This window comes from Tinamus guttatus, unplaced genomic scaffold (assembly GCF_059628265.1).
Source record: "Tinamus guttatus ecotype Peru unplaced genomic scaffold, ASM5962826v1 Tinamus_guttatus_pri_ptg000515l, whole genome shotgun sequence".
Taxonomy (NCBI): domain Eukaryota; kingdom Metazoa; phylum Chordata; class Aves; order Tinamiformes; family Tinamidae; genus Tinamus; species Tinamus guttatus.
Window position 1 is genome coordinate 762,105 of NW_028289049.1, and position 15,554 is coordinate 777,658.

The 15,554-nt window shown below is 74.1% G+C and overlaps 3 protein-coding genes across 3 annotated transcripts; 2 read left to right on the forward strand and 1 right to left on the reverse strand.

The window, feature by feature from the left end:
- Positions 1–796: 796 nt before the first annotated feature.
- ESPN (espin) lies at positions 797–11,248 on the forward strand. The gene is made up of 14 exons (XM_088533710.1): positions 797–1,090; positions 2,875–3,074; positions 4,840–5,026; positions 5,107–5,289; positions 5,362–5,493; positions 5,569–5,788; positions 5,930–6,207; positions 7,225–7,464; positions 7,499–7,703; positions 8,473–8,618; positions 8,712–8,987; positions 10,792–10,871; positions 10,969–10,980; positions 11,095–11,248. Exons 1-14 carry the CDS (start codon positions 797–799, stop codon positions 11,240–11,242), a joined length of 2,601 nt encoding a protein of 866 aa, XP_088389836.1. The 3' UTR covers positions 11,243–11,248.
- On the forward strand, positions 9,325–10,356 carry LOC148592815 (uncharacterized). The gene is made up of 2 exons (XM_088533722.1): positions 9,325–9,422; positions 9,531–10,356. Exons 1-2 carry the CDS (start codon positions 9,325–9,327, stop codon positions 10,354–10,356), a joined length of 924 nt encoding a protein of 307 aa, XP_088389848.1.
- A 1,124-nt stretch (positions 11,249–12,372) lies between the features above and the next one.
- On the reverse strand, positions 12,373–14,967 carry TNFRSF25 (TNF receptor superfamily member 25). Its single transcript, XM_088533735.1, has 7 exons — positions 14,929–14,967; positions 13,912–14,043; positions 13,651–13,798; positions 13,432–13,584; positions 13,250–13,331; positions 13,113–13,168; positions 12,373–13,040 (listed from the first exon to the last, which is right to left on the reverse strand). The coding sequence occupies exons 1-7, from the start codon at positions 14,965–14,967 to the stop codon at positions 12,373–12,375; spliced, it is 1,278 nt and encodes a 425-aa protein (XP_088389861.1).
- Positions 14,968–15,554: the final 587 nt, after the last annotated feature.

Genomic DNA, 15,554 nt, shown 5'->3' on the forward strand with positions numbered 1-15,554 from the left:
GGGGCGAGCGGCTCTGTGCTCGGGAGCGGCCCCGGATCCGCGGCCCGGCCCTGGCCGTGCTGAGCGGAGCTGTTCCCTCAGCGCGAGCCGCGCTCCGCTCGCCGGGCCCGGGGCAGCGACGGGAGCCGGAGCAGACAGGAGCGGGCAGGGCAGGGCGGTCCGGGAGCGCAGCCCGGCCGGGCGGGCGGGCGGGACGGCGGGCGGGGGCCGGGCGGTCCCGGCCGGCGCTGTCCGCGGTGCTGAGGCCGCCGTCGCGGCGCTGTCCGCGGTGCCGGAGCCGCAGCCCCCGCGCCCATCCCCGACGCCGCGGGTCGCTGCTCGCCCGGAGCGGGGCCCGCACGGCTGCTCCGCCGGCCGTGACCCGGCCCGGAGGGGCTGCGCAGCGCCCCGGCCCCGCGCACCTAGGCCAGCAGGAACCCGGGACAGTGAGGGACAGCGCGGGACAACGCGGGACAGCGCGGGACAACGCGGGAGAACTTCTGGGACTTGCTCTTCGCGGAATGGCGGCGCCGGGGCGGGGAGGCGGATGGGGCGCGAGCGGCGGCGTCCCGCGGTGCCCGCGCCCATCCTCGCGGCGCCGGGCGGCTCGTGCGGGGGCGGCGCCGCTGCCGGTGCCGGTGCCGCTGCCGGGTAGGTGGCGCTGCGGCCCCGTGTCCGCCGTGGCGGGGCAGCCCCGCCGGCCCGGCCCGGCCCCGGAGGAGGAGCCGCCGCTCCGGGGGCGCCCGCAGTGCCAAGCGGCGCCGGGCGGCCCGCGGGGCCGCTGCCGCGCCCGGGGCCGGGGCCGCGGCCGGCGGGGATGGCGCTGGAGCGGGCGCTGCTCGCGGCGCGGCAGGGGGACGTGGAGGCGCTGCGGGCGCTGCGCGCCGCGGGGCTGCTGCGGCCGGGGCTGCGCGACGCGCTGGGCGCCTCTCCCGCGCACCACGCGGCCCGCGCCGGCCGCCTCGCCTGCCTGCGCTACTTGGCCGCCGAGGCGGCGCTCCGCGGCGACGCGCGGGCGCGCAACGGGGCCACGCCGGCCCACGACGCCGCCGCCACCGGCAACCTCGCCTGTCTCCAGTGGCTGCTCACGCAGGGCGGCTGCGGCGTCCAGGTGCGAGTGGGGTCGGGGCGCGGGGCGCGGCGGGACCGCGGCGGCGAGCGCTGCGCCCGGGGCTGCTCTACCCCCTCCCGGGGCTGCCCTACCGCGTCCCGGGGCTGCCGCTCCCCCGGCCAGCTCCGCACGAGGCCTGCGCGGAGCCCCCTGTCCCCCACCGGCGCCCCCTTAGCCCTGCTCACAGCCCCGGGGGACCCTCTTCCCTGCCTGCTCCCCCCTCCAGTCCCCCTCTCCCCGAGCCGAGCAGCCGGGAGCCCGGCTCCCAGCGCGGCGGGTGGGACGGCAGCCTCTTCCCCCCAGCTCCCCACGGGGGCAGTCCGGAGCGCCGCTGCATCCCGCCTCCGCGGGAAGGGGAGTCGGGAAGCGGCACGTCCCGCAACCGGGCTGGCAGGGAGCCTCCCCCCCAGCCGCTTTGCCGGCCCCTCGACCCTCCAAGGGGGGAGCTCCAGCCGGAGAACGACGCTGCTCGTGTCCCCTCGCAGCCGGCGTCTCCTCGCAGGGGCCGTCCACAGCCCAGAGTGGGAGGCTCCCCCAGCCACCAGCTCCTGCACCCATCACGCGTCTCCCTAGCTCTGCTTTCTGCTGCTGCAGGAGCTGGTCAGGGCAATGCTGCTCCAAGGTCCTGGGCTGAAGGTGCAGCTGCCTCTCCCTGCCCCAGAGCATAGCCCCTGATCCTTCCTCCTTGTGAGCCCCCTGAGAGATGGCACAGCCTGCCCCACGAGCCCCTGCAGCTCCCCTGCGCTGCAGCCCTGCTAGATCCCCAAAAGCCTGGCAAGGGCCCCGACATCCCAGCCCCACCAGGCTGGATGGTGCCAGCTCAGCCAGGGTGGAGCGAGAGTTCCTCCCTGACCTCTGCTCCCTGCTAGGCTAATCCGGGCCCTCTAAAGAAGGGCAGTGAGGGTCCCCAAAACACCCCTCTCCTTCCCATCACCTGGAGCAGGGAATCACGCAGGCTCTGGAGGGAGGAGCAGGGCCCCAGGACAGAGCAGGCAGGGGCCAGGGTACTGCTCTGGGGACAGGCTCCAGCCAAGGACAAAGGCTTCCTTCCACCCAGGCCTCCCACCTCCAGCCACAGAGAGGCCAAGGGGGAAGATCACTCATAGACCAGCCTCTATGAGTGACCTACAGGCCCTGGCGCCCCTGCTGCACACACAGCCTTTCCTCTCTGTGGCCAGTGCTGCCACAGCCATGGCAAGGCCGGGAGATGCCCTGGGAGCCCCGAGCGCGCGGCCCCCATGAAGCCTGGGCTGCAGTGCAGCACCCCGGCCCCGCGCACAGCGGGGCCCGAGCAGCCGGCTGGGCTGAGCGCGGTGCCGGCGGGCGAGTGGCGGCCGCCCCGAGCACCGCCAGCCTCTCGCAGCACCCACTCTGCTCCGCTCCACGGTTACACAACCCGGGGCCGATAAGCAGCTTGACCAGGCGCTCCGGAGCTAATAGCATGTGACGGGGGCAGAGGCGGCGCAGGGGGAGCCGATTAAGCAGGAAGGACTGGTTCAGCACCGCTCGGCATTGCGCTGGCCCCCGGCCAGCCCTGCTCCGGGACCCGCATCGGGCTGGCCCCGCGTACGGGGCTGGGACATGGCCCGGGCTGGCACCAGGGCTGTCCCCGGCCCTGCTGTGGGCACCATCGCTGGCACTCAGCTCCTCACGCCGGCCCAGCCCGCGCACCCCGTCCTCGCTGTTACCTGTGCACACAGCGGCCAGGGACGGGCCGTGCCCGTGGTCCCTCTGCAGCGCGTCCCCCCTGCTCGGGCTGCCCGCAGCTCCCCTTCCTCCCGCAGGACACAGACAACTCCGGTGCCACTATCCTTCATCTCGCGGCCCGCTTCGGGCACCACGAGGTCATCGACTGGCTGCTCCGCTTCGGCTTCGGAGGCAGCGACCCCACGGCAGCCACGGACACGGGAGCGCTGCCTGTGCACTATGCTGCGGCCAAAGGAGACTTCCCCTCCCTGCAACTGCTCCTGGGCCACTGCCCGAGGTAACGGCCCGCGCCGCGGGGACGGCTGTGCGGCACGGCGGGGATGCGCAGCCCCAGCGCGTCAGCAGCCCATCTTCATGGCCCAGAGAGAAAAGGCGAGAGCAGAGCCGTGAGCGCTGGCAGAAATATCGCTGCCGCCGGCGCAGCGGATTTGTTCCCGGCGCTGGTGGCTGGGGGCGATAACAGAGGCGCCTTTGTCCGCCCGGTGTTATGTAAATGGATGAGGGTGCAGGCGGCCGCGCCGGCCTCCCCCTCGCTGCAGCAGCCGCACTCGGGCTGACAGAACGAGGAGCAGGCGCCCATCGCCCGGCCTCTGATCGGCTTCCCGTGGTGGCAGAGGCTGCTGCTGCTATAAACAACATTGGTGCCCCCAAACCTGGCCCAGGTGCCTCCTGGCAGCCCTCATCCCCGCTCACCACCATCCTGCAGCAGCAGGGCCAGCTCTGGCTGCCCCCTGGGATTTATCCCCTCCCCATGGGCACCCAAGCGCCAGCACCTGGGTGCCCGCAGCACCTGGCAGCCTTAACCCCGTCCACCCCGGCACCTGGCCCTGGCCAGCACCTTGGGCACTGCCCGTGCTGGGTCTCCCGTGGGCGCTGGGTGGCTTTGCTGCCATCGCCACCCGCCCTCGTGAGCAAAGCCCTGAATTATTCACCACGCATCCACCCCTGCGCCCGCCGGCAGCTCCGTTACAGCGGTGAAATTCAACGCCGGGGCCGCGGGTGCTGCCACCAGCAGCCGCGGCACCTCCGGCAGCCGCAGCGTGTCCAGCGCAGCGTCCCGCAGCCCGGCCGGGCAGCTGCTGTCACAGCGGGCGGCCGCCCCGGTTGTGCCATCTGGCAGCACCGCGGCCTGGCTCCCTGCGCGGCGCCCGGCGGGATTAGCCCCGTGGGATGCAGCTGCTTGTCCCTGCTGTTGTCAACGCGAGTGTGGCCGCCAGGGCACACAGGGCAAGCGCAAGGGCAACGGCAAGGGATGGGGATGGGGAAGGGGCCGGCGCCGCGGGCCTCGCTCCAGGCAGGGATGTGCCGGGCAGGGGGAGCCGTAGGACGGCACCGGGCACAGGGACCCTGCGGGGCTGCCAGCGCTGCCCACGGCCCTTCTCATGGTTACATGGATCAATTATTAAGGACCCGCGATCTTTGTGATAAGAGCACGCAGTATTTATTGCTCTTCCTTTTTTAAATATTCAACAGGTTTCTATGGAGCCCTTAATAGAGCAGCTCCCCGCAGGGCTGGAGCAGGCTGCCAGGTGCTGGCTGCAGGGATGTGGGATGCAGGAGCTGGGAGCAAGATGCAAGGATATAGGGTGCAGGGTGCAGGGACCCCAGGGCTCCCTGCTCCTGCTCCCAGGCCTGGGGTGGCTACGTGCGGCCGGCACGGCCACCCTCACCCAGTGCCCTGCAGCCCCAGGCAGCTCCGCGGCGCAGCAGCCCCATGGCTGCCGGCTGCCTAAGCAGCTTATTTAAAAATACTGCTAAATTGCAGGGTCCTAAAAACAGCCGAAGGAATGAGCTTAGCTTAAGCGCGCTTATTAACTTAATGACCTGCTGCAGGAGCTGCTGCGCCTGCAGGGAGCGAGCTGAGAGCTGTGGGGCGCAGTACCTGGTGGCAGGGGCTGCCCCCTGTGCCCCCTGTGCCCCTGTGTCCCCCTGTGTCCCCCCGTGTCTCCCTGTGCCCCTTGATGTCCCCGCATGTCCCCGGTGCCGGTTGTGCCCATGCTCCCCGCGGTGCAGCGCGGCACTGACCCACGGCCCCCGTGCAGCACGCTCAGCGCCCAGACCAAGACCGGTGCCACCCCGCTGTACCTGGCCTGCCAGGAGGGCCACCTGGAGATCATCCAGTACCTGGTGAAGGAGTGCGGCGCCGACCCCCACGTACGCGCCAACGACGGCATGACGCCGCTGCACGCCGCGGCCCAGATGGGCCACAACACCGTCATCGTGTGGCTGGTGAGCGCGGCGCGGGGGCGCAGGGGGCTCCGGGGCAGGCGGCGCGGCGGCCCCATGCTCAGCTCCACCGCCCTGCCCAGATGAGCTTCACCACCGTGAGCCTCTCGGAGCGCGACGGCGACGGCGCCACAGCCATGCACTTCGCCGCGAGCCGCGGCCACGCCAAGGTGCTGAGCTGGCTGCTGCTGCACGGCGGCGAGATCAGCACGGACGCGTGGGGCGGCACGCCGCTGCACGACGCTGCCGAGAACGGCGAGCTGGAGGTGGGCGCGCGGCGGGCGCGCGGGGGGCACACAGCGCATCTCGCCCTCGCCGCCACGCGCCTCCTCCCGCAGTGCTGCCAGATCCTGGTGGTGAACGGCGCCGACCTCGGCGTGCGCGACCAGGACGGCTACACGGCAGCCGAGCTCGCCGACTGCAACGGGCACGGCCACTGCGCTGAGTACCTGCGCACCGTGGAGAACATGGTAGGGGTGCGGGACGGCGGCGATGTTGGCAGCGCCGTGTGCGCCCTGCTGAGCCTCCACACCGCTGTGCCGCAGAGCCTGGAGCACCGCGTGCTGTCGCGGGACCCCTCGGGCGACGGCGAGGGCAGGCAGCCCGACTCGGGGATGTCATCGCCCAACACGACGGCGTCAGCGCCGCAGCCCCGCTTCGAGCTGGGCTCCCCGGCCAGCACCCTTTCCAACTACGACTCGTGCAACTCCAGCCAGTCCAGCACCGGCGACAAGCGGGGTGGCCCGCCGGGGGCCGCCGCAGCCCGTGAGTGCACCCGCGGCACGGGGACAGGGACGCGGGGCCGCCTCGGCGTGGCGCGGCGCTGCAGGGCCCAGCCGCTGCACGGGGACACGGGCTGGGCGCGCGGTGCCACGTGCCGGGCCCCGCTCAGCGCCGCCCCCGCAGGCGCCCCCGCCGCAGCGCTCGCTGACATGCAGACCTACATGGACATGCTGGACCCCGAGCTGCGGCCGCGCGGCGCCCGTGGCGGCGCGGCCACCGAGGGCCCCCCGCCGCCCCCCGGCTTCCCCCCGCCACCGCCACCCCCGCCGGGGGCCCGGGCGCCTCCGCCACCGCCCCCGGGGTACCCGGCACCCGCGCCGCCCACCCAGCACACGGCCGACATCTACGTGCAGGCCAAGAACAACCTGCGGCACGTGGAGAGCCAGGCGCTGCACCGCGAGGTGGGTCCCGGCGCCCCGGGCCGATGCCGCGGTCGCGGGACCACCAAGTGTGAGCCGTCCCACCCACCCCATCCCAACCGCTGCTTGAGCCACCGGCCGCCAACAGCACCACGTTGGCGGGAGCAGCAGGCGGGCAGGGCACCGCGGGCTGGGGGCCACCGGGGCGCTCGCTTGCACGCAGGCCGCAGTGCCGGGCCGTGCCGTGTGCCCGCAGCCACGCGGCCCGGCCGTGGCGGGACGGCCCCGTGCGCGTGCGCCTGCCCTGTGCCCTGCGCCGCACGCCGCGTGCCGGGCGGGTGCTGGGCGGGCGCCGCAGCGGGGCCAGGTGAGCAGGGAGGCGGTGGCGCTGGCAGCGGTAACCCGAGCGCCCGGCTCCGGTGTCACCTGTGCCCCGGTGTCGGGTGGCGCCGCTGCTGCCGCCAGCTGCGGAGAGGGCTCAGCCGGGCGCTGCGCAGGTAAGAGGGGTCCAGGAACCCACAGGGTGCCCCAGCGCGACAGGGGCCCAGTGCCGGGAGCAGGGATCTGTACCGGATCCCGTGGTGGGAGCGGCGCGGGCACAGCCGGCAGCGGCTCCGTGCTGGGGCTCCGCTGGGCACCTCGTTGCGAGGAGCTGAGGGGCGCAGGGTCCTGCTCTCGCCTGGGGCCGTGCGGGGGCTGCTGCCGGCAGGGCCGCGCATGGGGCGTTGGCGCAGGTGCCGGGTGCGGGCGCTGGAAGCAGGCGCAGGGCTTGGCACGGCGCCTGGCGCAGCAGGAAGCGCCGCGCTGGCTGTGTTGACTTAGCTGGGCTGGCCATGCAAAGGTGGCACGGAGGGGCCGGGCAGTGCAGCGCGGGGCCGCGGGCCGAGCCGCCGCGGTATGCGCGGGGTGAGCCGAGGCCGTGCCGAGCGGCCCGCGCCAGCCCCCCCCGCAATAAGCTGCAGCTAATCCGCGCGCCGGGATCCGGCGCGGCCGTTCCCACGCGCCGCGGGGGCGATGCCCAGGCTCCCGCGGTGCCAGGCCGAGCCCGTCCCGCCGCAGCTGGCGTCGCGTGAGAGCAGCCCCGAGGGCCTGCGCCGGGCCGACTCCACGCGCAGGTCGAGGAACTTCGGCAAGCAGCCCAGCACCGGCGACTACTACAAGCAGCTGGGGCCCGGTGCCGCCGCCGCCGCTGCCGCCGAGCTGCCGGGGCCCCGCGGGATGGCGCACAGCGAGGAGGCACGTGCCGGCCCTGCTGCACCCCTGGCGCCAAGCTCGTGGCCGGGGCACGGTGCAGAGCGCGTGCTGCACGGCTCAGGGAGCAGCCCCGGCTCAGCCCGCTCGCGCTCTCTTGCAGGCACCGCTGCTGGCCGCAGACACCATGCACAACGGCAGCGCGGCGGAGAGCAAGGCTGGCGCGGAGCTGCCGCCGCCACCGCCGCCGCCGCCACTGCCAGCCGCCGCGTGCCCACTGCCACCGCCGCCACCGCCGCCGGCCGAGGCCCCCGCCGGCCCCCGCCGCTCCTCCTCTTCCACAGGAAGTAAGTGGCTCGCTCGTGCCGTGCACCATGGCACCGGGCAGCGCCAAGGGTGGCCTGCAAGCGCGTGTGGGGCAGTGCAGGCATTGGCTGCAGGCCCCATGGAGGCCGCGGCCTCGCGGCGCCCCGTGCTTTCGCACCGGTCTCTCCTGGCTGCTTCCGGCCGCTCACGGCCCTCTCTGTCCTTCTCTCCATCGGTGTCGGCGCGGGGGCCGCCGTGCCGGCCCGCCCCCACTTGCTCTCACTGCTGGCTGCTTCTCTCCTCTCTTGTCTTGTGGTGGCCAAATCCTTCCTCTGCCTCCGGCGCCGCCCCGCGCCTCGGCTTCTCCCCCTAGAAGGAAAAGCTTTGAGGCAAATGAAGAGTAAGTACTGGGAGCAGTGGGCGCCCGTGGTGGCGCACGCGGCGGGTGCAGCCCGGCCCGACGCTGGCCCCGGCCCCGGCCCCGCGGTGCCGCACAGAGGCCCTTTGTTCGGGCTCATCCGGCCGGCTTTGCCCCGCCACGTGAGCGCGGGGCCCCCCCGCCACCGGCCGCGGCCTTTATTAGCGCCGCAGCCCGGGCACGGCGCTCCCAGCGCCCGCATGGCGCTGCCCGATCCCGCCCGGGGCCCCGACGCCGCTGGCGCCGCCGGCCCCGAGGCGCCGTGCGCTGCTAGGGACGCGCGCACGGCCGGCTCCGACGGTGGGTGTGCGGCGCGGTGCAGCCCGGCACGGCACGGCACAGCGTGGCAGGCGCTCCCAGCAACAGCACCCTCACCACCTGCTCCCCGGCAGGTACCAAGTCCTTCAACATGATGTCTCCCACCGGCGACAACTCGGAGCTGCTGGCTGAGATCAAGGCTGGGAAGAGCCTCAAGCCAACACCGCAGAGCAAGGGCTTCACCACCGTCTTCTCCGGCAGCGGCCAGCCAGGGGCCAACGTAGGTGCCGGGGGCTGCGCGGGGGCCGCGCGGTGCTGCACCGCGCGCAGGGAGCCGCGCAGCCCATGGCACCCACGGCGCCGACCCCCGCAGGCCGAGTCGCCGACATCCTCCCCGTCGCCGGTGAGGACGCCCACCCCGCCGGCCACCCCCGAGGCGCTGGCGCCGCCGCGCGCGGGCGGCTCGCCGGAGCCCGTGGTGAACGGGAGCTCGCCCGTGCCGGCGGCCGGGGCCGGGGCGCCCGCGGAGGCGGAGGCGCTGGTGCCGAGCCATGACGAGCAGGGCCGGCCCATCCCCGAGTGGAAGCGGCAGGTGATGGTGCGCAAGCTGCAGCTGAAGATGCAGGAGGAGGAGGAGCAGAAGCGCAAGGTAGGGGCTGCCCGCGCGCTGCCCTCGGCCTCGCGGCGCGGCCAGGAGTGCCACCCCCACAGCAGAACCGGCGCCGCCTTCCCCGCGGACCAGTGCGGCCACGCTGCATGCACAGGCACCACCAAAGCGTCTGCACCGCGGCCGCCCACGCTCCTCCCTTGCATGTCGGGCATGTCGGGGAGAGGTCCCCGGGCGCAGGGCACCGTCGCAGCCGCGCGCGGGCTCAGGGCTGCTCTGCCTCTTTCCCGCCCAGCTGGAGGCCGGGAGCAGCGGGGCTGCTGCGGGCGGGCACTGCGGCCCCGCCGGCCGCGCGGCACTGGGACCCTTCGGGCCGCTCATGCCGGAGGAGGACATGCTCCGCATTGAGAGGCAGATCGAGAACCTGCGGGTGATGCGCCAGGTGCAGGCGGTGGAGCCGCAGCTGCGGCAGCTGGAGCAGGAGCTGCAGCAGCTCCTGCCGCTGGCCGCCGCGGCGCCGCGACGCGCCAGCACCCGTCCTGCGCGCCCTGCGGCCCGCGTCGCCGAGCCGCCCGCCTGGGGCAGCCGCACCTCGGCGCTGCTGCGCAGCATGGCCCTGCTGCTGGCCGCGCTGGGGGGCAAGGAGGGCCCCGACGCTGCACCGCCACCTCCGCCGCTGCCGCCACCAAGCCCCGGCGGTGCCCGGCACGACATCTTGCAGAGTGGCGTCTCCGTGCGCGCCCTGCGCGCCGGCTACGAGCTGGGGGAGCGTGCGGAGGCGCCGCGGGCCGGGGCCGCTGGGCACGCTGAGCGCGTCCTCGCACTCTTCCTGCAGCGCTGGCGCGGCGGCGCGCGGGAGGGCGCCCGGGCACGCGGCCCGCGGGCACCAGCTCTGCGCGCGCTGCTGGCGCGCTGGCGGGGCGGCCGCGCACCGGGGTGGCGGGGCCGGCGGGCGCGCGGCGCCGCGCGGCTCTACTGGCCGCAGCAGTTCCTGCCGCCGTCGGGCGGGCGCCCGCCGCCCTACGAGAGCCTCTCGCTGGAGCGCTTCATGCTGGGCTACTGCCAGCTGCTGGAGATGGGGCTGAGCGCCGAGGAGCGCCGCTTCCGCCACCGCCTCTGCGGCGAGATGTTCGCGCGCCTGCGCCGCCACCCCTGGCCGCGCGTGCGCCGCTTCCACCGCGCCGTGCTGGAGCGCGTGGAGGCCGGGCGGCGCTGCTGGCGCGACGGCTTTGACGACCTGGCGCGCGCCTTCTTCGGCGACGGCGAGGTGGCCGCCGAGCCCGGGAGCCCCCCAGCCGGCCCACGCGCCGCTGCCATGCCGGGCGTCCCCAGCGAGGACGACGTCTGCCGCTACATCGACCACAGCTTCTCGTTCTGCAGGGAGCGGGGGGCTGAGCTGCTCGATGGCTGAGCCGCGGCGGCGGTGGCAGTGGTGTTGTGGCGGTGGTGGCCGCGGTGTCGTTGGCGGCGGTGGCCGCGGTGGTTCGTGGCCGTGCTGGTGGCCGCGGTTGTGCGTTGCTGTGTGGAGCCGCCTGGCTCGCCCGGTGTCCTGTGTGTGCGTGTGGTGTGCAGTGCTGCGGCGGTGCCGGCGGTGCCGGGGCGTGTGCGCCGCCTCCGTGCAATAAACCTGTGTGTGAGCGACGGCCCCGCTCGCTGCGCCCGCTCCTTGGCTCATGGCAGAGCCCTGCAGGCTGGTGGGCCCCGCACCGGCAGCGCCGTGGGGACGTGGAGCGGCTTTCCACATGGGCCGGCGAGGCCACGGCGCAGCCAGCCCACAGGTGCCCAAGGACGCGCGGCCCGAGCCGCGTGCACGTGGTGGCCAGCGGTGACGCGCTGTCCCTTGCAGGAGCAGGAGGAGGAGGCGCGCCTGGCCAGCATGCCAGCCTGGAGGAGGGACATCCTGCGCAAGAAGCTGGAGGAGGAGCGGTGAGTGCCGAGGACGGCGCCACTCGTGGCCCTCCGTCCTGCGCCACACGTTGCGGTGCTGCCCCGCGCTAACGGCCTCTCCCCACTTGCTTTGCAGGGAGCAGAAAAGGTGAGTGCTGCCGGTGCCCTCCCTGCGGGCGGGCAGCAGGCGGCTGCGCGCTCCGCCGTCCGTGCCATGCCGCGCCAGAGCCGGTGTGAGCTGGTGCCTTCCGTCGCGGCGCAGGAAAGAGCAGGAGAAGCAGCGGCGCGAGGAGGAGGAGAAGGAGAAGGAGCAGTCGGAGAAGCTAAGGACTCTGGGGTACGATGAGAGCAAGCTGGCGCCCTGGCAGCGGCAGATCATCCTCAAGAAGGGGGACATAGCCAAGCACTAGTCGCGCCCCGGCTCCCTGCCGAGGAGGTGCTGGGTGCCGCAACTTGCTGCGTCGTGCCGCAGCGCGCCGTGCCGCGGCGCGCCGTGCTGCACGCACCGTGCCGTGCGCGGGGGCCGGCCCCGCGCAGCCTCCGGCACCGGCGCCGCGCGCCCGTAGCTCCCGCCCCGCCACCTGCCCGCCCCGCGCGCCGGCCCCGCGCACGCCGCCAGCCCCGCGCACGCCAACGGCGCCGTGCTCGCCCCCCGGCCCGCGCGCCGCCGCGGCCCCGCGCGCTGCGGCCCCGCGCTCGCCAACGGCCCCCGCGCACCGCCCGCCACGCGCCCCCCGGCGCAGCGCAGCGCCGCCCCGGCCCGCACGCCGCCAGCCCCGTGCACCCGCTGGCGCCGCGCACCCGCCACGGCCACCCGCACCCCCTCCCGGAACCGCTAGAGGAGACGTTCGGCTTTTGCCTACCCTAGAGCCCTGCGTTTGCAGCGAATAAAGCGATAACCCCGCACACCCTGCACCTTCCTCCGCGCTGGGGCCCTGCGTCGGCCCCGGCCCCTGCATCAACCCTGGCACGTGTGGCACCCGCCACTGCCCCAGCACCTGCAACGCCCCCAGCGCCGCCGCGGGAAGAAGGGCCAGTGCTGGTGGTGGAGAAGAGGCCGCTTTATTTCCAAGGGGGCCGCCCGGTGCGCCCCGCCGGCTGGAGGCCTCGAGAACTATCCCATGGGTTTGGGGCGGGGATACCGGGGCCCAGCCGGTGCCCCGCCGGCTCGGGGGGACATAAATAGGGGGCTGCAGGCTGCGCTGCTGGGCGGAGAGCTCCGTCCCGCTGCTGCCAGCGCGGCCCGCGGGCCATAACTGACATAACATGTCTACACGGCATAAGTAACTCTACTTAGAGGTTGGGCGCCCGGTGGGATGCACGTGGCCTCAGGAGCCGGGGCAGCCAGTGGTGCACGTCCTGCAGCCCGGCATGCTGCATGTGCATGGAGCACAGCATGCAGTGCACAGCACGCATGCTGCACGTACATGCAGCACAGCACACAGCATGTGGGCTGCATATGCGTGCAGTACAGCATGCATGCTGCATGTGCGTGCAGCACAGCACAGAGCCCGCGCGCCGCTGCAGCACGGCGGCCGGCTCAGGGGCAGTCCTGCAGGCGCAGGCGCAGCGCCTGGGCGCAGCCCTCCAGCTCCATGTGCTCCAGGGCGGCGAAGACGCGGCCGAGCGAGGCGCTGCTCTGCTGGCCCCAGCGCTTGAGCATCTCGTACTGCTGGTCGCGCACATGGGCAAACTCCAGCTCCACCACCTCGATGTCGGTGTCGCGCAGCCCCAGCACCCGCATGAGCTCCTTCCAGCGCCGCAGCGGCACGGCGTCGATGATGGCGTAGAGCTGGCTGCCCTGCAGCAGGTGCTCGGGCTGCGGGCGGCACCACTGCAGCAGGGCCGTCGCCTCGGGGAGGACGGCGGTGGCGGGGCCGGGCTGGCGGCACCGGGATCCCCAGCATGTGCCGGTCCCGACACTCGGCGGGCTCCGCTGCACCACCTCCTCCGCGGGAGCCGCAGGCACCATCGGTCCCGAATCCAGCTCTTTGCAGCAGCTCTGCATGGCAAGGCCAGGCACAGGGCCAGGCTCGGCTGCAGGATCAGGCACGGGCCCAGGCGCAGGGTCGGGGCTGCCGTGGCGCGGGGAGGCGGGCAGGGGGCTGCAGCCGGGGGTCTTGTGCCGCAGCCGCTTGTGGTAGATGGCGAGGGCGCCCAGGAAGAGCGGCCCGGCGAGCCCCAGCAGCAGGTACTCCAGCCCCGCGCCTGCAAGAGAGGAGCCGAGTGTGCGGGAGGGTGCGGGGCTGCCACCGTTCCCCGCCGCGGCTCCCCACGCACCTCGGTGCCGGTTGCAGGCCCGTTGGCACTCCTCGCTGCACGCGTCCGCGTCACGCCTGCAGGGATAGTGCGTGTCAGCGGCACCGCGGCGCCGCACCGGCCCCCCGGGCAGCCCCGCCACCGCCTCCGTAGCTTACGGTGGGCACGGGTGGCACTTGCCGCCCTCGGCGTAGAAGTCGGGTTTGCAGCTCCCGCACTGCGTGTCCTGCAGTAGCGAGCCTGGGGGGCGAGAGGTGTCAGGGTGCAGCGCAGCACGGCGCAGCGTGGCACAGCGCTGCGCAGCACGGCACGGCGCGGCAGGGCCCGGCGCGGCGCTCACACGGGCGGGCCACGAGGCTCCCGGCGCAGGTGCGGCACTCGCGGCAGTGGAAGTTGCTGCAGGGGCTGTCGATGCACTCCTTGTAGTAGCCGGCCTCACAGCTGCAGACGACGTTGCTGGTGGCCGAGCAGTTGCTCAGCACGCTCTGCAAGGCTGCGGAGGCGGGTGGTGAGCGGGGCCGCGGGGCCGCACGGCGCGGAGCGTGGCGGCGCGGCTCACCTTGGCGGTCGCACTCGTAACAGGCCCTGCATGCCTGGGCGGTGTTGGACAGCGAGTGGAAGGTGCCAGCGGGACAGGGCTCGCAGACACGGTCGTCACTACGGTTGGTGCAGGGCGAGCGCAGGAAGGTGCCTGCGCAGACAGGGTGCTGAGGGCGGCGCGGCCCCGTGCAGCAGCCCGCGGGCCGCACCGTGCGCGGTTCTCACCTGCGGGGCACGGGGTGCAGCAGCGGCCTCCCCGCCCAGTCCAGCGCGTGCCAACAGGGCAGGGCGCTCGCGAGAAGCGCCGCAGGCGAGGGGGCGGCAGCGGGGGCCGTGGCAGCGTCCCCGCCAGCCGCCCCGGCCCGGTGACGGAAGACCCGCCTGCCGCCAGCCACAGCGTCACCAGCAGCACCTGGGCAGAGAGACGGGTTGCAGGCGGGAATGCCCCGCGCCAGCCCCGCGCCGGCGGCAGCAGCTTCCTGCCGGCGCCGCGGGGAAAGGCCGCCGCGGTTCCCGTAAGCAGCCCGTGCGCCACCGCCCCCGGGACAAGGAGGAGGAGGAGGGAGGCGCGGGGCGCCGAGCCGCAGGAGCGCGCGGGCCCTCGGGCAGCCCCACGCGTGTCATGCAGCAAGCGCCACGCCGGGCGCGGGAGAGTTAACACCGTCGGCACTGACTTTCCCCGGTTTATCTCTGCGCTGCTCTGCCGAGGCGGTTTCCTCCCTTAGAGGAAACGGTGCCCAGCTCCGCTCCCTGCGATGCTATCGCGCCGTGTACGTGCGCCCCAAACTAGGTCACCTGCTCCCCCGCGCCGCGCCGGGCCGGCTGCGCTCCGCCGGGCTCAGCGCGGCGCAGCACGGTGCAGTCTGCTGCAGGACGGCGTCTGCACACCCGGCGCAGGAGCTGCTCGGCGGGTCGGGCCGGCAGCCAGGGCCTGTCCTGCCCGCCGCAGGGAGCGTTTCCCAGCTGAGATGGCCCCGATTAAGGGGCTGAATCACCCTGTGCGCCGCAGGCACAGGGGCCCCTGCACATGGTGCCCACGGCGGGAGAGCCGTGCCGTGACGAGGCTGCAGCCAGCGGCACCTCTGAGTCAGTGGCACCGCGCGGCACATCCTTCCCGCAGCACGGCAGAGCAGCGCCGAGCGCACCGGCCTCCCTGGGCCCCGGCGCCACAGGGACCTGCCCGCAGCGAGTGAAGGCGCCATCCCTGCCGTGGGACAGCCGCAGCGGTGCCGGCTGAGTCGCGCTGCGCCGATCCCACCACGCTGGGCCCCGGCCCCGTGCCCGCCGCGGGACTCACCGCGCTCGCCCAGGCTGCCGCCGAGACGTCGCGCCTCATCCTTGCGCCCGTCGCATGCCGGTCCCCGGCGGAGCCCGCGCGCAGGGCAGCACCGCGCGGCTGCAGCTCCCGCGCTCAGCGCGCCGGCACGCCGCGCCGCTGGGGCATCCTCCTGCGCCGCCCAACGCCCGCCGCAGCGCCGCGCAATGCAACACAGCGCGTGGCGAGTGCGCGGTCGCCCGCCCTGGCACGCTATTACAGCCGGTGCTGCCGGAGGAAGTGCTTTTTTGGAAGTGGGGCTGGGCTGTGAAGCCACGTGATGACGGCGCAGCGGTAGTAGGGACGTGGTGGCAGAAGGAGATTGCAACACCAGTGCCTGCACTCGGCTAGGTTTAATGCTCAGCTCGTGACGGCACAGCGCGGACGTCCACGGCCAACGCGACGAGCCACAGCTCCCAACCCAGCCCTGCAGCACAGCTCGGCTGCCCCCGGGGCCACTGACCCGGCGCTCGCCCTGTTCCTCGCCCCCGGCCCTGCACCACCGCTCCAGCACACTGCCCTCGGCTCCCTGCACCGGCGCCGCGGCGCCGTCCCCTCCTGCTGCCGCCGCTGCGGCCGCTCTACGCCTCATTCCTCTTCACCCGCCG